Source organism: Erinaceus europaeus, chromosome 10, assembly GCF_950295315.1.
Source record: "Erinaceus europaeus chromosome 10, mEriEur2.1, whole genome shotgun sequence".
Classification (NCBI taxonomy): domain Eukaryota; kingdom Metazoa; phylum Chordata; class Mammalia; order Eulipotyphla; family Erinaceidae; genus Erinaceus; species Erinaceus europaeus.
The window spans coordinates 77,877,156-77,899,224 of record NC_080171.1 but is presented as its reverse complement, the minus strand read 5'-3'; the positions used below and the strand labels follow the sequence as shown (position 1 = coordinate 77,899,224).

The 22,069-nt window shown below is 49.2% G+C and overlaps 1 protein-coding gene across 1 annotated transcript in view; it reads right to left on the bottom strand.

Moving 5' to 3' along the window:
- Positions 1 to 10,344: 10,344 nt before the first annotated feature.
- CACNA1B (calcium voltage-gated channel subunit alpha1 B) overlaps positions 10,345 to 22,069 on the bottom strand; it is a 72,367-nt gene continuing 60,642 nt past the window's right edge. Inside the window, exons 25-32 of the mRNA XM_060200787.1 lie at positions 18,161 to 18,268; positions 17,890 to 18,002; positions 17,051 to 17,121; positions 14,816 to 14,948; positions 14,633 to 14,743; positions 13,720 to 13,930; positions 13,375 to 13,613; positions 10,345 to 12,827 (exon numbers count right to left, since the gene is read on the bottom strand). Coding sequence (XP_060056770.1) covers positions 12,300 to 12,827; positions 13,375 to 13,613; positions 13,720 to 13,930; positions 14,633 to 14,743; positions 14,816 to 14,948; positions 17,051 to 17,121; positions 17,890 to 18,002; positions 18,161 to 18,268 — 1,514 coding nt within the window. The 3' untranslated portion in view covers positions 10,345 to 12,299. The remainder of the gene's footprint in view (positions 12,828 to 13,374; positions 13,614 to 13,719; positions 13,931 to 14,632; positions 14,744 to 14,815; positions 14,949 to 17,050; positions 17,122 to 17,889; positions 18,003 to 18,160; positions 18,269 to 22,069) is intronic.

Sequence of the window (22,069 nt, the reverse complement as noted above, 5' to 3'; positions counted from 1 at the left end):
TGGCCTGGTCTGAGCATCACGGGGAGCCTTCAGGAACACTCCTAGGTTCAGCACTTCTCTGCAAGCACCCACAAACTCCACCAAGTCAGGATTCTCACGGCTACAGCTATCTGTGTGTATATGTGATAAAAATCAATGCTGGGGCTAGGCTCTGAGGTCCCCAGTTCAATCCCTGGTGCCACTATTAGGCAGAGCTGAGCTCTGGTTAGAAATAAAATCAAAGCAGACTTCTGGAGGCAGGGCTATGAGCAGCAGCAGATAATGTTTCGTTCCTCTCCCCCCCCCCCCTCTCTTTCTCATCAACTAGGAATACCAAAGGAGACCACCTGGGAGCAAAACAACAGGACTAGAACGACTTCAGGAACCCACCAAATCACCGGTGAGTGCAAATACGTGTGACTGGTGGACAGAGAGGAGCCTAGGGAGAGATTAAGTGGCTGGTAACAGTCCCGCAGTTTAATAGTTGAGACACCACCTCCAGTCTGTTCCACCAACAAGGGGATGGCTGATGGGAGGAGAGGACTCCCCAGAGACTCACCAAGTGCAGCTCTGAGTCTCCATTGCTACTGCCCTCAGAATCTGGAGCAGAGGGAGGGAGGGACACTTAGGGGACAGAGATGTAACCAGGAAACTCAGGAGAAGACCTATACCTCGGTGGCATAGCGGTGGGGCTGTGAAAGTCTCTTTGCATAACCACTGGGTTACCTCTGCCATACCCTACTTTATCTCCTGGTCAGGAGTCAGTGGTTAAGCTAAGAAGCCTACTTAGTTTAAAAGCCCTCAGGCTCCCATAGCCTACAGGGAAGAAAAAGCACAAAAGAGGCTTTTAGGCACTGAGCTCCAAATCAGGGATTAAAATACTATTGAAACAACTGTTAACTTCCACCACTGTGAACCCTTTCATTACCTTACTTAGATACAAATCAATCCAGGCAATAGTGACCAGTAATTTGAAAAGTACTGAGAGAGGGAACTCATCACATAATATGTAAAAATGGTTAAACCAAGAAGAAATATTGGAGAAATGAACCAGGACTAGAGTCCAGCTAAAAGCCCCCCAAAGGGTGAAGCACAAAATAATGAGGTCAACATCCAAACACTAGCTAAGGAAATAATCACAGGAGTGAAGAGTTTGAAAGAATTGTCATCAGAAATACAGGAACAACAAATGAGAATCTGGAAGAAAACACTGATTATCTCAAGGTTATTAGAGAGCTGAAAGCTGAAATAGCTGAGCTAAGAACACAACTAGCTGAACAAGCTAAAACAGTATCAGAACAGGGTAGGAAAATAGATGAACTCCAGAAAACAGTAGAGGGAGAGAGAATAGAGTCAATGAGGTTGAAGACAGAATTAGCAAGATTGAGGATGAATTAGAGACAACTAAAAAAGAAGTAAGAGATCTCAAAAAGAGATTAAGAGATGCTGAAAACAACAACAGAGTCCTATGGGATGACTCCAAAAGAAACAATATATGCATTATTGGCTTACCAGAGGAAGAAAGAGAGGGAGAAGAAGAAAGCATTCTTCAGGCCATAGTAGCTGAAAACTTCTCTAATCTAGACAACATAAAAGACAAAAAGGTTCAAGAAGCCCAGAGGGTCCCAAACAGAATTAACTCAGACTTAAAGACACCAAGACACATCCTATTTAGAATGGAAAGGAATAAGGATAAAGGATCCTGAAGGCTGCAAGAGAAAAACAGAGTCACCTACAAAGGAAAACCCATAAGATTAGCAGCAGACTTCTCCATACAAACACTACAGGCCAGAAGAGATATCTATTAAGTGCTCAATGAGAAAGGCTTTCAACCAAGAATACTGTATCCTGCTAGACTGTCATTCAGACTAGATGGAGGCATAAAAACCTTCTCAGACAAGCAACAGTTGAAGGAATCAACTGTCATCAAGCCTGCCCTGAAAGAAGTTCTAAAAGGTCTCCTATAAACAGTCAGACCACCATAAATATGCCATATATCAGAACACTCTAAAACTCTACAAGAAAGGCGTTAAAATATCTTCAGTCTTTGATATCCATAAATGTCAATGTCCTGAATTCACCTATTAAAATACGCAGAGTAGGAGGATGGATCAGAAAACACAACTCAACAATATGCTGTCTACAGGAAACCTAACTCAACAAGACAAACACAGACTCAAAGTGAAAGGATGGAAAACTATCATACAAGCCAATGGTCCACAAAAAAAGGACAGGAACAGCTATTCTCATATCTGACACGATAGACTTTAAAATAGATAAGATTAAAAAAAATAGGAATGGACACTACTTAATGCTCAGTGGATCAGTCAATCAAGAGGACTTAACAATTATTAACATCTATGCCCCAGTGAGAAGCCATCTAAATACATCAAATGTCTATTGAAAGAGCTATAGCAATATATTAACAGAAACACAATGATAGTAGAGGACTTCAACACCCCACTCTCTCAACTTGACAGATTATCCAGGCAGAAAATCAATAAAGACATAAGGGAGCTAAATGAAGAGATAGATAAACTAGAACTATTGGACATTTTCAGAGTCATTCATCCCAAGAAACTGGAATACACATTTTACTCAAATCCACATGGGTCATTTTCAAGGATAGACCATATGTGAGGCCACAAAAGCAGCATCAGCCAATTCAAGAGCATTGAAATCATCCCAAGCATCTTCTCAGACCACAGTGGTATTAAACTAACACTTAACAACCAAACAAAAGATTAGTAATAGTCCTAAAATGTGGAAGCTCAACAGTACACTTCTTAACAACTTCTGGGTCAAAGAGGAAATAAAGTAAGAAATCAAAATGTTTTGAGAGTTCAATGAAAATGAAGACACAAGCTATCAAAATATTTGGGACATAGGTAAGGCAGTACTGAGAGGGAAGTTCATAGCCATACAAGAACACATTACAGGAAACAAGAAAAAGCACAAATAAACAGCCTGATTGCACATCTTAAAGACCTAGAAGAAGAAGAACAAAGGAACCCTAAAGCAACCAGAAGGACAGAAATCACTAAAGTTAGGGCAGAAATCAATAACATTGAAAATAAGAAAACCACACAAAAGATCAATGAAAGTAAATGTTGGTTCTTTGAAAGAGTAAACAAAATTGACAAACCTTTAGCCAGACTCACAAAACAAAAAAGAGAGAAGACCCAAATAAATCGGATACTAAATGAAAGAGGAGATATCACAACAGACACCTCAGAAATTCAACATATCATGTGAGGCTTCTATGAACAACTATATGCCACCAAGCTAGAGAACCTGGAGGAAATGGACAATTTCCTAGATACTTACCAACTTCCAAAACTAAGTAAAGAGGAAGCAGATAACATGAACAGGCCCTCCACTTTTAAAAGTCTTCCAGAAGATTGAAGACACTGGAATACTCCCTTACAGCTTCTATGAAGCCAACATCAATCTGATACCAAAAGCAGACAGGGACACAACCAAAAAAGAAAACTACAGACCAATATCTCTGATGAACATAGATGCGAAAATATTGAACAAAATTCTAGCCAACTGGATACAGCAGTATATCAAAAAGATTGTTCATCATGACCAAGTGGGGTTTATCCCAGGCATGCAAGGTTGGTTTAAAATACATAAATCAATCAACTTGATCCACCACATCAATAAAAGCAAGACCAAAAATCATATGGTCATATCAATAGATGCAGAGAAAGCCTTTGCCATAATACAATATCCCTTTATGATCAAAACACTACAAAAAATGGGGATAGAAAATTCCTAAAGATAGTGGAATCTATATATAGGAGACCTATAGCCAACATCATACTCAACGGTGAAAAACTGGAAGCATTTCCACTCAGATCAGGTACTAGATAGGGCTGCCCCCTATCACCATTACTATTCAACATAGTGTTGGAATTTCTTGCCATAGCAATCAGGTAGGAGCAAGGAATTAAAGGCATACAGATTGGAAGAGAAGAAGTCAAATTCTCCCTATTTGCAGATGACATGATAGTATACACAGAAAAACCTGAGGAATTCAGCAAGAAGCTTTTGGAAATCATCAGGCAATACAGTAAGGTGTCAGGCTACAAAATTAACATTCAAAAGTCAGTAGCATTCCTCTATGCAAACACTAAGCTAGAAGAAATTGAAATCCAGAAATCAACTCCTTTTAATATAGCAACTAAAACAATAAAATATCTAGGAGTAAACCTAACCAAAGAAGTGAAAGACTTGTATATTGAAGATTATGAGTCACTACTCAAAGAAATTGAAAATGACACAAAGAAGTGGAAAGATATTCCACGTTCATGGGTTGGAAGAATTAACATTACCAAAATGAATATACTACCCAGAGCCATCTACAAATTTAATGCTATCCCCATCAAGATCCCAAGCACATTTTTTAGGAGAATAGAACAAATGCTACAAATGTTTATCTGGAACCAGAAAAGACCTAGAATTGACAAAACAATCTTGAGAAGAAAGAACAGAACTGGAGGCATCACACTCCCAGATCTCAAATTGTATTATAGAGCCATTGTCATCAAAACTGCTTGGTACTGGAACATGAATAGACACACTGACCAGTGGAATAGAATTGAGAGCCCAGAAGTGAGCCCCCACACCTATGGACATCTAATCTTTGACAAAGGGGCTCAGATTATTAAATGGGGAAAGCAGAGTCTCTTCAACAAATATGGGTTGAAACATGCAGAAGAATGAAACTGAACCACTGTATTTCACCAAATACAAAAGTAAATTCCAAGTGGATCAAGGACTTGGATGTTAGACCACAAACTATAAGATACTTAGAAGAAAATATTGGCAGAACTCTTTTCTGCATAAATTTCAAAGACATCTTCAATGAAACGAATCCAATTACAAAGAAGACTAAGGCAAGTATAAACCTATGGGACTACATCAAATTAAAAACCTTCTGCACAGCAAAAGAAACCACTACCCAAACAAAGAGACCCCTCACAGAATGGGAGAAAATCTTTACATGCCATACATCAGACAAGAGGCTAATAACCAGAATAAACAAAGAGCTTGCCAAACTCAACCATAAGAAAACAAATAACCCCATCCAAAAATGGGGGGAGGACATGGACAGAATATTCACCACAGAAGAGATCCAAAAGGCTGAGAAACACATGAAAAAATGCTGCAACTCTTTGATTGTCAGAGAAATGCAAATAAAGACAACAATGAGATACCACCTCACTCCTGTGAGAGTGTCATGCATCAGAAAAGGTAGCAGCAACAAATTCTAGGGAGGTTGTGGGGTCAAAGGAACCCTCCTGCTCTGCTGGTAGGAATGTCAATTGGTCCAGCCTCTGTGGAGAACAGTCTGGAGAACTCTCAGAAGGCTAGAAATGGACCTACCCTATGACCCTGCACTTCCTCTCCTTGGGATATATCCTAAGGAATTCAACACACCCATCCAAAAATATCTGTGTACACATACGTTCTTGGCAGCACAATTTGTAATAGCCAAAACCTGGAAGCAACCCAGGTGTCCAACAACAGATGAGTGGCTGAGCAAGTTGTGATATATATATATGGGAATACTACTCAGCTGTTAAAAATGGTGACTTCACCATTTTCAGCCGATCTTGGATGGACCTTGAAAAAATCATGTTGAGTGAAATAAGTCAGAAACAGAAGGATGAATATGGGATGATCTCACTCTCAGGCAGAAGTTGAAAAACAAGATAAAAGAAGAAAACACAAGTAGAACCTGAACTGGAATTGGCATAGTGTACCAAAGTAAAAGACTCTGGGGTGGGAGGGTGGGGAGAGTACAGATTCAAGAAGCATGACTGAGTACCTAGTAGGGGTTGTATTGTTATATGGAAAACTGGGAAATGTTATGCATGTACAAACAGTTGTATTTACTGTTGAATGTAAAACATTAATTCCCCAATAAAGAATTTTTTTTAAAAAAAAGTCTAAAAAAGAAAAAAAAAAGAAATCAAAGCAATGAAATCACTGCAGGCAGAGATATGGGGGAGTCTGGGGGGAAGTCATGTGGCCTGGGGTCAGTCCTTCCTTCTTTCCTTCTGCTTCTCTCTGTGTTTCCAAGAGAGAGGTGTGGGTAGTGTAACATGCACATCTGGAGTTTAGAAGTCAGGCCTGGGATGCAGGTGTGCAGGGAGATCAGTGAGTGTTTTCTGTGGCTGACAGTATGGAATGTTACTTGGGCCATGGAAAGCAGGAGGATGAAGAGAGAGAATCAGGGAAGGAAAAGGGGGTTGGGGGAAATATAAGGAGAGCTGCCCAAAGGAGGTGGGGAAAAGTGTTCTGGGCTGGCTGTCTGGCAGAGGTTGATGATCACTACCAAACCTTATCACTGTGATGGGGGACACCCCGGGGGAGGTGAAGGGGCTGCCCTTCTGAGAAAAGGGTGGGTGAGGACACAGGTGCTGGGTTCCCCCTTTCCCAGACATGGTAATCCCTCGAAGAAGTCTACTGAATGGAAACATGTAATGGTGGAGAGTGGACAGGCTGCCAATGAAGGAAGGAAGGAGCAGGGACTTTCTTTTCTCTCTCTCCTTTATCTCCTGCCCCTTTTCTTGCTTATTTTCACCAGGGTTATTACTGGGGCTCAGCACTGGCAGGATGAATCCACTGGTCTCAACTGCAACTCTTTTTTTTTTTTTTTTCTTCTCCTTTTTTTTTTTTTTTTGCCTCTAGGGTTACCACTAGGGCTCAGTGCCTACACTACAAATCCAATGCACCTGGAGGCCATTTTTCCCTTCATTTTTTATTGGATAGGACAGAGAGAAATTGAGAGAGAAGGGGAAAACAGACAGGGGGAGAGAAAGATAGACATCTGCAGACCTGCTTCACTGCTTATGAAGTAATCCCCCCCACATAGGTGGGGAGCCAGGGGCTTGAATCTGGATTTCTTTCTTTCTTTCTTTTTTTTTCAGAGTGCTGCTTATCTTTGGCTTATTGGTGGTGCTGGGGATTGAACCTGGGAACTCAAAGCCTCAGGCATGAAAGTCATTTTGTATAACCACTATGCTGTTTCTCCAGCCTTCTTTCATTTCCTTTCCTCCTTTCTTTCTTTCTTTCTTTCTCTCTCTCTCTCTCTCTCTCTTTCTTTCTTTCTTTCTTTCTTTCTGATAGTACAGATAGAAATTGAGAGGAGTGGAAGACAGAGGGAGACAGAGATACCTGCAACACTTCTTCACTGCTTCTGAAGCTCCACCGCCTGCAGGTGGGGAGTGTGGGCTTGAACCTGGGTCTTTGAACACAGCAGTGTGTGCTTAACTGAGTGTGCCACTGCACAGCCTGGCTTTCACTCACTCACTTCCTTCTTTCTTTCCTTCCTTCCTTGCCTATCGCTGGGGCTTGGCACCTGCAAGACTCCACTTTTCCAGGTGGCCATTTTGTTCTTTCCTCTGGATAATGGGTGAGATAGATAGAGGCAGAGGGGAAACACCACAGTGCTGCTCCACTGCTCAACTCATGCTCTTGTCTCTCTGCAGCTGAAAACCTTCCCCTCCCCCACTGTCCTTGGAGGTTCTGCCTCCAGCTCCACACCTGAGGACCTGGGACACCCAGGCTCAGCCCCATACCTGAGCTCCCATAAAGCCTTTTTGCAGGGTCCCCCACAGGGCCCCCTTCTAGACCCCATACTTCTGGGCCCTCCCTGGGATGGACCCCACAGCTCCAGGCCTCTCTTGGCCCCTCTCCCCCAGAGACTCAGTTTGTGAAGCTTCTCCTGTGTGGTGTCCAGAGGCTTGAAATCAGGTCCTCGTGCATGGTAAGGTGTGACCCCCTCCAGGTCCCACTTGCTCACCCCAGCCCTCTGGGGACCGGATCCTGGCTCCCCACAGTGGGTGCAGGGCATGGACTGAGGAAGGCATGCAGGGTGCAGGGCATACCTTCCTTCATGAGCAGAGGTGGTGGGGGGAGGGTACAGCACAAGTTGAGGAGATGGGGGGGTACAGTACAAGTTCCGGCCCAGCTAAAAGCCCTGAACCCTGCATCGTACCGTTACCCCAGGACAGGAGAGCCCCAGAACCATGCTCCTACCCCAACAGGAAGTCATGAGAAATCTGTAATGCAGTCCAGGAGGGGCACAGTGGCCCACAGATGGACTCTCAAGCATGACATCCCAAGTTTGATCCCCAGCATCACACATGACTGAGTGATACTCAATTTCTTTTCTTTTCTTTTTTCTTTTTTTTTGCCTTCAGGGTTGTTGCACCATGAACCCACTGCTCCTGGAGGCTATTTTTCCCCTTTTGTTGCCCTTGTTGTTTATCGTTGTTATTATTATCGTCATTGCTATAGTTGTTGGATAGGACAGAGAGAAATCAAGAGAGGAGGGGAAGACAGAGGGGGCAGAGAATGTTGGACACCTGCAGACCTGCTTCACCACCCGTGAAGTGACTCCCCTGCAGGTGGGGAGCCAGGGCTTGAACCGGAATCCCTATGCCGGTCCTTGCTTCATGCCATGTGCACTTAACCCACTATGCTACTGTCCGGCCCCCAAATCACCCAATTTCTAAACAATAACAACAATAAAACCATGCTTCTTTCTTGGGGGTTTGTCCTAGGAGTGTGCCCTTCTCAACTTGAGAGTGACCTGTGTCTGACCACAGGACAAAACACTGTGAGGTCAAACTAGGCCTGAAGGGATGCATTTGGATATTGCTTTTCCAACTGTGCAGGTGAGCCAGGAAAGAGTTTTGGGTTGATTTGTGCCCTCTTACCGTGCAAATGAAAAGTCATTCAAGGGCTGGGTCCAGGTGGCATGTCTGGTTGAGAAATACCTATTCAGATATTCCTTTCCTACTTTTATTTGTTGCTTATTTTTAAAATGTTTATTCCCTTTTGTTGCCCTTATTGTTTTATTGTTGTAGTTATTATTGTTGTCGTCACTGTTGGATAGGACAGAGAAATGGAGAGAGGAGGGGACGGCAGAGAGTGGGAGAGAAAGATAGACACCTGCAGACCCTCTTCACCGCCTGTGAAGCGACCCCCCTGTAGGTGGGGAGCTGGGGGCTCGAACCAGGATCCTTATGCTGGTCCTTGTACCTTGCACCACCTGCACTTAACCTGCTGCACTACCGCCCGACTCCCTTATTGCTGATTTTTTTAATGTAGTGCTAGGGAATGAATTGAAGGTCTCATGTAAGTGACCTAAGTCTTGTGTGAATCTTTATATACTTGAAGGGGGGAGGAATAAGGGAGAGACAGAGTGAGAAGTAGGAGGAATATCCCTCTAGTGCTGTCCATGGTGCTCCCATGTGGTGCCAGGGAATCAACTCAGGGCCTCAGGCATGACAAGGTGTGTGTTCTGCCTGTTGAACCACCTCCAGGCTCCTGTCACCCCCTCTTTAAATAAACTCTAACCTTAAAACCAACTCGGATGACCTTAAATGCCCAGAAGTCCTGCTCTAACCCAGTACTTTAATTAATTCCCTTTTATTGCCCTTGTTATTGTTAGTACTGACATCGCTGTTGTTGGATAGGACAGAGAGAAATGGAGAAAGGAGGGGGAGACAGAGAGGGGGAGAGAAAGATAGACACCTGCAGACCTGCTTCACCGCCTGTGAAGTGACTCCCCTGCAGGTGGGGAGCTGGGGCTTGAACTGGGGTCCTTACGTTGGTCCTTGTGCTTTGCACCACCTGCATTTAGCCCAATGAGCTACCGCCCTGCTCCCTTTTTTTTTTTAAATCTATTTATTTATTTATTCCCTTTTGTTGCCCTTGTTGTTTTATTGTTGTGGTTATTATTGTTGTTGTTGTTGATGATGTCGTCGTCATTGGATAGGACAGAGAGAAATGGAGAGAAGAGGGGAAGACAGAGAGGGGGAGAGAAAGATAGACACCTGCAGACCTGCTTCACTGCTTGTGAAGCGACTCCCCTGCAGGTGGGGAGCTGGGGGCTCGAACCAGGATCCTTACGTCAGTTCTTGAGCTTTGTGCCACGTGCGCTTAAGCTGCTGTGCTACCGCCCGACTCCCTCCACTTTTTTAAAAAAATATTTATTTGGATAGAAACAAATTAAGAGTGGAGAGGGAGGTAGAGATGGAGAGGCAAGAGAGACACCTATTTCACTACTTGTGAAGCTTCCTCCTGCAGGAGAGGATTGGGGGCTTGAACCCAGGTCCTTGTGAACGGTACATATGCGTTTTACCAGGTTCATCACCACTTGGCCCCTAACTGAATCCTTAAACCTGTTGTTATCCCAGCCACAGCCATAACCCCAACTCCCAGATTCTCACTCAGCCATGTCACCCACCCATCCAGACAGAGCCCCCCAGCCCACACTCTGAACCCCCTCCCCCACCCTTAAGTGGAGCCACAATTCTGCACGCAGGACCTGGCCACAGGTTGGGGTTTGATTTTGCTTTTTTGCTAAGTTTTATTTTAATCCAAGGACTTTGCTTCATACAAAATGTCATTGTAGAAACAAGAGCAGAATCCAAAGTCTGGCTGATAAATATGACTCAGGCAGCAAACTAGTGGGGGCATAGAATTCTTTTTTTTTTTTTTTTCTGGAAAGTGAGCCCCACTTGTGATGCATGGTTGGGACTTCTATTTTTGGTATTTTTTTGTGATTTTTTTTTTTTAACACTGTTCTTAAATATAAAGTTTTGCAACAAACTTTTGATTTATATCAAATATAATTAAAAATTAACAAATGAATACAGTGTATCAAAAGGTACGAAGATATACGCGTCCATGCACATACGGCTATATGTATATATGTATATATTTTACATGCACACATAACTGTTTCAAAACTACAGCCACGGCTGGACTGGTTCCAGATGCATCTCAAATTTGGCAACTCACGATAAAGATTTCAGGGGAACCATGAGTGCTAAGAAAAGACAGAACAGAAAGGAAACTCCACGTTGGGGAAAACAAGACAGGGGACTGCCACCCGCCCGTGACTGTCACCAATTCCAGGAGCTGTTGGGGCTGTGTCCCACCCATCTGGGCCTGGCTGTGGTCACATTCATGGTCACATAGGCTAGGGAGGCCGACACACGTGTCTGCACACAGCCTTCTGCGGCCAGGGCATGCCTGTGTGTCCCGTCAGGATGAGACTCAGTCGCCAAAGAGTCTCAGAGTGTTGTGCCTTCGAGTAAAAGAGGGTTGGCGGGGAGGTTCTAGAAAAAGAGTTTGGTCACAATCATGCTGAAACCCGGGGCAGGTGGCGGTCTTGTGTGCTGGGTGCTGCGACACGTGTGTCTTTGTTGCATAGCCCTATGGGGTCGGCAGCATCCACACCTCCACTTGAACACACAGGCACACGCACAAGCACGCTCACACTCACCGCACAACCAGCTTGTCCACAGAGACCCGAGACTCACAGGATGAAAGCCAAGGCCACGCTTAAGTCACCCACCCACGCGGGGACTACCCAGACAGACAGACAAGACACCCGCTGGGCACCCCAACCTTGAGGCCAGCTCCCCCTCTGCTGCCTGTCTTCCTGGCCTGCACCCAGCACCCCCTGGAGGGACACAGCCCAGAAGGTCCCCTTGACCTCGCCCCTGTGTGAGAAGCCCTCACAGTGGAGCCGCGCCTCGCTCACTCCCAGGCACCCGTCCCTGAGAATCTGATGTGAACAGACCCAATGGCGCTCCCTGGGCAGGCCTCCCAAGGGCCGCTTGTCCTTATGGATGCTGCTGTCTGGGCCCCGCCGGCTTGCCTCACCACCCCAGGAACCTGGCGAGAGCACGGAGGTCAGGCACTTGGTTGAAAGCAGTGGGGGCCGGGGTCATCAGGGGACCTCTGGACTGGACACCAGAACATCTCTCCTGATGAGTCATAGAAACACCCCCGGGCAGCTTGAAATCATGTCAACCTCTCCTTCCCCATGTTTCTGGTTCTATTCCCCGCCCCCCCCCGAGATCAAGTATACAGAATTGACAAAAAGAACGAAGGGTGTACTGAATAAAAACCCACACCGACAGCAGCAGCGCAGCGCTCTCGGGGTTTGGTCCCTGTGGGGGGGACGGGCGCTCAATGCATGTCCAATGCCCACTTGCCAGGTAAGGAGCCAAGAGTGGCCCCACAGGCCACTGCCCCTGCTCCTGTGCTGCTCCTGGAGAGACCCCTGAACCCCCAAAGCTTCCAGTCAGGCACCCAAGATGCTAAGCTTTGATTGCTGGGCCCCGGTCAGACCCAGGTGGGGTCTGTGGCATGAGACCCGGTGGGGCAGCCTGGAGGGGCAGCAGGCCTCTTGGGGCCCTCTGTCCATTGCCCACTGAACGCAGGAGGAGGTGCCCATGGCATCACCATGGTGGTGATGGGGCTCAGTGCCCACCGGGCAGCTAGCACCAGTGGTCTTGGTCAGGGTGGTGGTAGCTGTGGCGTGCCCGGCTGCCCAGCCCCAGAGTGCAGTGGTAGCCGTTGGGCACTCGACGCAGCGGGTGGGACTGTGAGGTTAGGGAGGACACATAGGAAGTCCGGGAAGATCGGCCCGAGTTGGTGGCCACAGCCTCCTCAAAGGTGAGTGTGTCCTCATGTGGGGCGTGGGCCTCGCCATCCAGGCGCTGGCCCAGGTGGCCCAGGTAGGGGTCGGAGCCAGTTCGAGAGCCAGCAGCCAGGGCTGAGCCCAGGGGCTCCCGCGGCTGCAGCGCATTGTGTTCCGAGAGGCCACGGCTCAGCCGGCCTGGTGAGAAGGCGGGTGGGCTGGGCGAGGCCGCTGTGAAGTGCACGGGTGAGGAGTTGGCTGTCTTGTAGGTGATGCTGGGCCGGGGTGTCAGGGGCGTCTGGGGCAGCTGCCGCCTCCCGCAGCGGCCAGGGGTGCTAGCACCAGATGTGGATGCCAGGGGGCTCCCGTTAGCTGAGCCGCTGCCCTGCACACAGAGGGGTGGTCAGCACGGGGGGTGGGCAGGGGGAGAGGAGATAGGGGCAGGGTGAGGGGACAGGGGACTTGGAGAGTGGAAGGTTCTGGGGACCAGACTCAAGGGAAGACCAGAGGCCAACCCACCCCTGCACAATGGAAAGCAGCAGCAGGAAAGGAAAAACGAATGTCTTCGGGTGCGGTTGACGGGCCAAAGAGGAGAGGTTTGGAAACTTCTCCAGGCCAGGATACCAATGCGGAATGAGACTGAAAGTGAAGGCACAGGGGCCCAGAGCTAGCTCTCTGGGTAGGATGTACGCCTTGCGCCTTGCATAGTGCACACTGGAGGTACAGGTCCAAATCCTGGCACCGCATGGGGAGGGGGGTGCCACAGCACTGGGGGAAGCTCGGTGGTTGTGGGGGGAGCTCTGGTCTCCAACTGAAGAAAACCAGGAACAGTGGAATTGCGCATGCGTGAGGTTCTGTCTCCAGGAAAAATCAAGACAAAAAGTCAAGGGGCTGGTAGGAGTGTGGGGGCGGCAGCCAGGGTGCCGGCTTACCTGTCTGGGGGGTCCAGGCTCCTGACCAGCCGTTGGCGACGTGGGGTGACTGCTGAGGGAGGGCTTGGGTTGCGGGGGCTCCCGACTCCCAAAGCGGTCGCAGGAGTAGAAGCGCTGCTTCTCCGAGGAGGAAGAGGAGGGCTGCCTGCGCTCCTGAGAGCGGCCCCGCTCCTGCCTGCGCTCCCGCCTGCACCCCGCGCCGTCCCCCGGGGGCCCCGGCCCGGCCGTGCTGCTGGGGACTGGGGGGGGGGGAAGTGGGGGTCAGCCGGGTTGCTGGACAAGGACGCGCGGGGTGTAGGTGCAGGAAGCCCCGCGCTCCCGCCCCCGGCCCCGGCCCTCACGCACCGCCCTCGGCGTCGTCGGCGGCCGGCCCGGGGCCCTTGTCCAGCGACCTCTGTCTGCGCTCCCGTTCGCGGCGGCGGTGGCAGCGGTGGTGGTGATGCTGCGCGGGGCCGGGCGCGCGCTCTAGGGCCGCGCTGCACAGGTGCGCCACGTGGGTGCGCTGCGGCGCCAGCGTGGAGATGGAGCGCTTCATGGGGCTGCTGTCGGCCGCCGGCTGTGGAGACACCGGCGGGGCAAGGGGCGCTGGCTGCAGCCGGGGGCTTCCGGGGGCAAGCCGTGGGGAAGGGGCCGGGGGGGGGGACAGCAGGGGCGTGCAGGAGGCATGCGAGAGGGGGGCACACACAGGTGCCTCTATGCTGCCATAGGCTCCCTCCATCGGCCCCACTCCCACCCCCAGGACAGAGAGGCCCGCAGCACCTGGGAGTGGGGCCCCCTGCATCACCTAGATGGGGAGCCTGAGGTAATCCCTGAGGGAATCTTGAGGGGAGGGCAGAGGGGGAGGAGAAAGAAGGGGTTTACGGGGGATGGAGGCAGAGAAGCCCAGAAGGCAGAAGTTGATTCCCAAAGGTGGGTGATCAGGCTAGGTCATGAGAGTGACATTCGCTGAAGGAACCTCAGGGAGGCAGCAAAGGGTACAGTCAGGGAGAGCCTGATGGGGTGCCACCATCCACCCCACAGGCCACCAGGGTGTCACTAGCCCTCCCTTTGCTGAGCCCAGAAGGGGATGCTCCTCCATTTGTGAGAGGACAAGTGGTCATGGGGTCCCCAGGCTTCTGGGACAAGAGGGGATCCTAGGAAGGCTGGTGTGGGGTGCAGGGAGAGAGCCTGGGGCTGAGGCCTGGCACAGTTGAGCAGGGACCTCAGGCCAGACCAGATAGGGTCCCAATCTGCCCATGTCATCACTCTGTGCCCTCACCTGAGTCTCAGCAGCCAGGCGGGGCATGGAGGCTGCTCGGCCCTGGCTCTCCAGTCCTGGGTGGGGGTCCCCACCTGTCAGTGCTGTGCTCTGTGTAGGGATGTCAGCAGCCTAGGGACAGTAGCTGTCAGACTGGCCTCCCTCCCTCCCCCCACCTCCCATACCCCCCTCAGAGGGCCTCACTGGTTTTCCAGGGGGCAGTGCAGGCAGCTCTGTGGAGTGGCCACGCTCCAGAGGTGTCCTGGTCTCGCTGGGTCCCTCCAAGTGTGGGGCACCCCAGGACACTGACTCCTTGATGCCACTCTCCTGGGTGGGCCTGCAGATGAGTGAGGGCACTGTGGGCTGGGGAAACTCACTGCCCCTGCCCCCTTAGTTCTGGGGTACAGGGATCAGGAAGCACTGAGGCCTGAGTAGGGGTGTTTCCAAGCAGAGACATGGAGAGAATCTGAACTTAGCGGGGGTGACCCTGGCCCCCCCCCCGGGGGAAAGACTGGGCATCATGCAGCTCATTCCTGGGGACACCTGGCCCAGGGCTCTGGTCTGGGGCATCCTGCTACTTCCTGGGCCACAGGGAGGAGCACCTGGCACAAGATGGGGCATCCTGTGCCCCACTGAGGCACCCCCAATTCACAGTGTCTACCCACTGTATCCCAGCAGCCAAGTTGTCTGCCCTTTGCCCTTCTTTCTTGGCTCCAGTCCTCCCCCTTACGCCTAGGGAAGGCCCCTGCCAGCCACATAGCTGTTTTACAGCCCCTGTGGTGTCTGTCACCTAGACTCCTCATGCTCAACAGGCTCCAGAAGCCTGTCCCTCCACTCCCAAGCACCCCACAACAGCAGAGTCTGACATAAGTGGGGGGGGGGGCTTACATAACCCCCATATTACCCCAGTCAAGGCCAGGGTACTTACACACCAACCAAGGAGGGAATGGGATGGGAGTATGACTCAGGTCATCCTAACAAGCCCCCCCCCCCCCCCGTTAACGCAGAAAGGAGAGTGGGAGGGTGGGCACCTCTGCAGGAGGTAGGGGGCTTGAGGGGGTGTGGGGGCCACTGAGGTGCCTAGATTCGTTCAGACTCCTTTCTACTTTCAGGTCAGCTCTTCTGGTATTCCGTGGTGCGCCTCCCCCCAGACATGCCTCTGACAGTGTGAGTGGCTTTCTGGTGAGCAGTGGCTGCAGCCTGGCTCTCCCCACCCTGTTCAGGATGGGGGTTTGGCCCCAGGCCCAGGAGCTGACAGGCTGGTCCCAAACTTGAAGGTCACAGAGTAATAGGTCACTGCAGGCCACCACTGCTTCTCACTCCTCAGTGAGAAAGAATCACTGTTCTGTCAGGAGACTGTTAACAGGTATGCTAGGGGCCTGGATACAGCGTTTGGGGAGAGGGCACACTGCACCCTGCTCCATGGCCAGGTTCAAGGACTGCCACTACCTGGGAGCACCTGCAGGGGGCATGGTGGTATCTCTCCTCTGTCTGTCTCTGTCCTTCTGGGAAAAGAAAGAAAGAGGGCTTGTGAAATAGCTCACTTGGACAGTGTGCTGCTTTGCTATATATGTGTGATCAAGGTCCAAGCTTGGCCCTCACTGCACTGGAAGATGTCTCCTCCACTCTTTCTGCCTACATTTATATAAACAAATACATGGGGGTGGGGGAGTCAGCCACCAGTGGTGGAATCATGGAAACCCAGCAAAAACCCTGGTAGCCATAAATAAATATATTGAAAAAAATATTATGGCAAAAAATAATGAAATCAACTGGATAAAGCAGTGATGGGATTCAAAAGAATACTACTCTGCAGTTAAAAAGGATATGCCCCACCTGCAGGGGGGTCACTTCACAGGCGGTGAAGCAGGTCTGCAGGTGTTTCTCTCCCCCTCTCTGTCATTCCCTCCTCTCTCAATTTCTCTCTGTCCTAGCCGACAAAATGGGGGGGGGGAAAGAGAAATAATTGTATTATTTGGCACAATATGGATGGATGGATGGAACTGGAGGTGAAATCAGGTAACTTACATGCAAACAAAGTAAAGGAAGTTGTAAACAAACAGAAAAAGTAGTATCCAAACCATCTCCTAGACTGTGAGAAACTATAGTGATTGTGAAAGGTGCAGGAACTTGGGGGGTCAGTGAGCTGTGTATATAAACACACACACACACATACACACACACACACACACACGTGAAATCACACACCTGTAATCTTAAAGTTTTTGGGAGCTCATGTCAAGTCACGATGAAGAAGTCAGAAATGCTTGTCTGGGAAGCAACACTTGCTTCACAAGTCACCACCTTGCCCAGGCACTCATACCCCATCCTGCTCAGGTATCACCTGTTCTAAATAATACTAATACCATTCACCCTGTTTGGGTACTCATCCCCCCACACTTATTGGGTACTTACACCCCACCCTGCCCAGGTACTCACATTGCCCCACCATTGCTGAGGGAAGTGGAACTCTTCTGCCGGAGGAGGTTGAACAGGGACACAGGCCCCATCTGCAGAAGGGATGCAGGAGGGATCAAGCATTCTGAGGCTGTTGTCCAACCCCTGGATGCCCATATGTAACAGCATCCAGCCTTTGGCTGTGCAACAGGACAGGCTCCTGTGTCCATCTGTCCTCCAACCCCACCCTCCTACAGTCACCCTGGTCTGTGAGTAGCTGCAGGCCAGCTGGCTACTTCCTGGAGCCTCAGCCCCCCTCCCACAAAGAACTTCCACCCTCCCCTTGGGCTGCTGGTTAGAAGCCTGAACTTCCAGAGGTGTGTGTCTGTGATTCTCCAAGTGTGTGTCTATCACCATGTCTATGTCTCCCTATTTGAGTGTCTCTGTCTAGGGAGCATGGTGTGAGCACCCTGCACCCATCCCAGGGTGCTGCCTGGCCCTGTAAACTGCGCAGGCCCAGCCCCACATAGCAAGTGAGGTCTGGGGCCGGCAGGGAGGGGCTGAATAGCCCAGTGACTGGGCCCACCCACAGTGTGGCTCTCTGAGAAAGGAGGGGCTCCTTGTGCCCTCAGAACAACCCCAAGTGGCTTCTTTCTGCACAGGGGCATGGGGTGCCACCTGGGCCTCTGTACTCAGCCCCCCACTTTCTGCCCCTGAACCCTAGCTCTGAACAGTTGCCAGTTCAGCAAGGAGAAGCTCTGGGGATGTGTGTGTGTGTGTGTGTGTGTGTGTGTGTGTGTGTGTGTGTGTGTGTGTGTGAACTGACTGTGCCCCCTCCAGGCAGGGAGTGTCCACTGCCTCTGGAATGTGGGTGCTGGTACCTGGGCCAGGCCTCCAGGAGCCTGGTGACTCTGGTCACGGGTGGTTTTGTTCTGTTTGTAGAAGTCGAAGATCATCAGGGCTGCATAGACTTTTCCCACTGTCATCTCGTCAGCTGGGGCGGGGGGGAGCAGAAGGGTTGGAGAAAGGGGCACAGGACAGAACTGCAGCCTGCCCCACCCCTTTTCCCTCCTTCAGGATGTCGTGCTCAAGTGTGGCTGCCCTGCCAAGGGGGGCAGTGGTTCTGCCACCCACACTGTGGGGGGGCCCTACGTTTATGGGGTGGCACCAGAAGGTCCAGTGTCTTCTGCGGCAGGTTGGCCCACACGCAGGCGATCTCCTTCCTCAGCTCCGCATCACACTGGTGCTGCTTTGTGCCAGCTGTGGAGGGGAGAGGTGGCAGGGAGCAGACAGACAGACAGACATCAGCAGCTGCCCGCACTACTGTGTGCATGTGTGTGTGCGCACAGAGGGGATACACACTGGGTATTCTGAGCAGAGAAATAAAAAGAAAAATTCAGATGGGGTTCAGCAGGTGGCTCAGCCAGTAGAGCACATATGTTCCTGTGCGTGAAGATCCGGGTTTGAGTACTGGGTGAGGATGTGGGAGCCCCTGTACTGGGGGAAGCTTTTTGACAGTTGAGCAGTGTTGTGGTGTCTCTGCTCTCTGTCTCTCCCTTTCTCTTCCTTACCTTCTGTCTAGGGGAAATAAATGGCCTTTGGGAACAGGGGAATGGGGCAGAAACCAAGCCCTAGCAGTAACACCGGGACACCGACATGGACACACAGTCCCGAAACCGTGGTTTGGAGCAAAATAGTTCACTTGGACAGTGTGCCTGCTTTGCCGTGTGTGATTTTGCAATGTGGTAACATCAAGCCTGGATGCCAGCACACTGGAGGGAGTGTCAGTGCTGTGGTGTCTTTCCCTTCTCCCTCTGTCTATCCATCTGAAAAGGTCAACCTGGAATAGTAAAGCCCCAGTGATGACAACAAATAAAACTAAAACTTGAATTTTAATTTTTACCTCATTATCAGGTTTATTAAAGTAAGACTTAAATAGAACAAAATTTTCCCTTTTAAGTTATCTTGTTCTACAAATGCAATTTATTTATTTACTTGTTACAGAGCTAGGGCTTCTCATTTGTATGGTTTTGTCTCCCAGGTACAGAGACAGAGGGAGAGGCAATACAGCACTGGAGCTGCTCCTGGTGTCATAGCATTTCCTGTGCAGTGCTGAGACTTGAACCTGGGCCATGCTAGCTGCTGAGTTCTCTCTCCAGTGCCCTCAGTCTATGGATTTGAGCCACTGTGCACAACTAGGTATCCAGCACCACTAGGGACCCCACCTCCTCTCCTGGCCCCGGCAACACCTGACATCACACATGAGCACTGAAGGGACACTGAGGAGTCCTGATGTCTTCACTGCTGCCATTCCACTGAAGATATATTTATTAGTGAGTGAGAAAGAGACAGACAGAGACCCAGGGCATCACTCTGGCACATCTAATGCCAGAGATCAAATGTAGGACCTCAGGCTTGAGAGTCTGACACCTTATCCACTGTGTCACGTCTCTGGAGCTACTGCTATCATTGTCAAAAGTACTCTTGCTGGGAGTCAGGCAGTAGAGCAGTGAGTTAAGCACACATGGTGCAAAGCACAAAGACCGGCGGAAGGATCCCAGTTTGAGCCCTGGCTCCCCACCTGCAGGGGGTTCGCTTCACAGGTGGTGAAGCAGGTCTGCAGGTGTCTATCTTTCTCTCCCCCTCTGTCTTCCCCTCCTCTCTCCATTTCTTGCTGTCCTATCCAATAACAATGACATCAATAATAACAACAATAACAACTACAACAATAAAACAACAAGGGCAACAAAAGGAAATAAAATAAATAAATACTAAAAAAATTTTTTTTAAATAAAAAAGTAGTCTTGTCATTAAAGTATACACAGAGTAGTGTCCTATTATGGTTTTATTTGGATCTCATCATTAATGCTATTGAACTCCATCATATGTATGTTATTGAATCTCAAAAATATCTTCTTTGGCAATATGTTTAAATCTTTTGCCTATTTTTCTCTCCTTTTTCTTTTCTTTTTAGTGTGGGGTTTTATGTCTATATGATTTCATTGCTCCTGGCCAACAGAGAGAGAGAGAGACTGACTGACAGACATAGACACATACAGAGAGACAGGGGAGATAGGGAAAATGAGATAGAGAGGAGAGACAGCACAGCACCCCTCCACCACTCATACATTTTCCCCAGTGCCATGTATGGCTCTCCCCTGTGGTGTCCAGAGGCTGGAACCTGGGTCTTCGAGAATGGCAAAGTATATGCTCTACTAGGCAAGGAGTCTCTCCTGTCTGTTGTCTCATTACTGAGCAATAAGAAATCTTGATAAATTCTGGAACTCAGTCCTACATCAGCTACATGCTTCATACACATCTCCTCCATGTCTTTGGCGTTTTTTCATTTTCTTAAGTCTTTTGAAGAACAAACAAATGTAGCTTTGAGAACATTCAGTTTACCACCACCCCCCAGCACTGCTCAGCTCTGGCTTATGGTGGAGCAGGAAACTTAATGTAGGATCTCTGGTGCTTCAGGCAGGAAAGTCTTTTTTTCTTTTTGGAACCATTATGTTGTCTCCCCTATTCATGCCCTCTGTGTCTAGAGAAATTTTTGCTTAACTCAAAATCTCCAGTTTTCGTTCCCCTGTGTTTTTCAATATATATATCTTTTTTTTTTTTTTTTACAGAGCTCTACTAAACTTGGTTCTCCTGTGTTTTCTTTTGCAGGTGTTCTCACTACTCATTTAACATTTCACATTTAAGTTTATGATCCATTCCAAGTTAATTCTGTATGGAGAAAAGTCTGGGCTCTGGCTGGAGCTGTGTCACCTCCCTTGCCCTCATGTGTTGAAGCTTCACCCCTAAACGTGCCTCCACTTCGAGGGAGGTGGTTAAGGTGGAGTAAGGTCACATGGACGGTCCTGGCCTTGGTCCAGGATCAGAATCCCTTTTTGAAGAGAAGCCAGAGTGCCTCTCTCTCCCCACAGACACTTGAGAGGATCAGCTGTCTGGAGATAGAGTGCGAAGGTGGCTACTTGGAAGCCAGGACAAGAGGCCTACAAATGAGACCAACTTTCCTGGTTCCCAGATGTTGGGCTTGTTGCCCCAGAACGGTGAAAAACAACTGTCTGTATTCTAGCTCCTCAGCTATGGCATCTGTCATGGCCGTGTGAGCTAAGATGGGAGTGCCAGGAGGTCTTGCATATCACACAGTGCAGCTGCCACACAGCCATGCGTCCCCAGCACCATTTGTGGAGAAGCTAATCTTTTCTTCTTTGCAACTTGAATGTCGACCAACAACAAGAAGACACCTCTCTATCTGGAGTCTCTCATGTTCCAGTGACCTGTGTCTTCGTGCTGATGGGTGCGGCTCACATAAACAGTGTCTAATTCAGGCAGAGGAAAGTTCATTGTCTCTATTCAGGAAGTAACAGGTTTAGAATGAAGGACAAGGCCAAGCCCCAGCCCCTTTCCCCACCCCCTGGTATTCCTGGGTTTGTAGATGTCATGATTTTATTCCTTTTTCTTAAGAGACTTTGGGGTTTCCTGCAGATAGTCATGTCAACTATGAATATAGGCAGTTCATTTCTTCTCTCCTTTCCAAATGGACAATAATTTTTTTCACTTTTTTTTTCTTCTAAGATACAGAAAGGCAGGGAGAGAGAAAGAGACCGTAGCACTGAAGCTGCCTCCAACACAGTGGGGGCCGGGCTTGAAGCTGGGTCACACACATGGCAAAGCAGCGCACTACCCACTGTTTCTTTTCCTTATAAGAGTGGCTAGAACTTTAAGTACAATGTTGAACAAGAAAGTGACAGCAGACATCTTCCCTTATTCTTGATTTTAGGGAGAAAGGAGTCAGTCTTTGTTAAGTGCCATCTATGGTAAGTTTTTTTTTTTTTTTTTTTTTGATATCCTTGATCAGATTAAGGAAGTTTCCTTTAACTTTGAGTTTATGTAAAAATTAAAAAAAATTGGGAGTCAGGCGATAGTGCAGTGGGTTAAGCGCAGGTGGTGCAAAGCGCAAGGACTGGCCTAAGAATCCCGGTTCCAGTTCCCGGCTCCCCACCTGCAGGGGAGTTACAGGCCGTGAAGCAGGTATCTATCTTTCTCTCACCC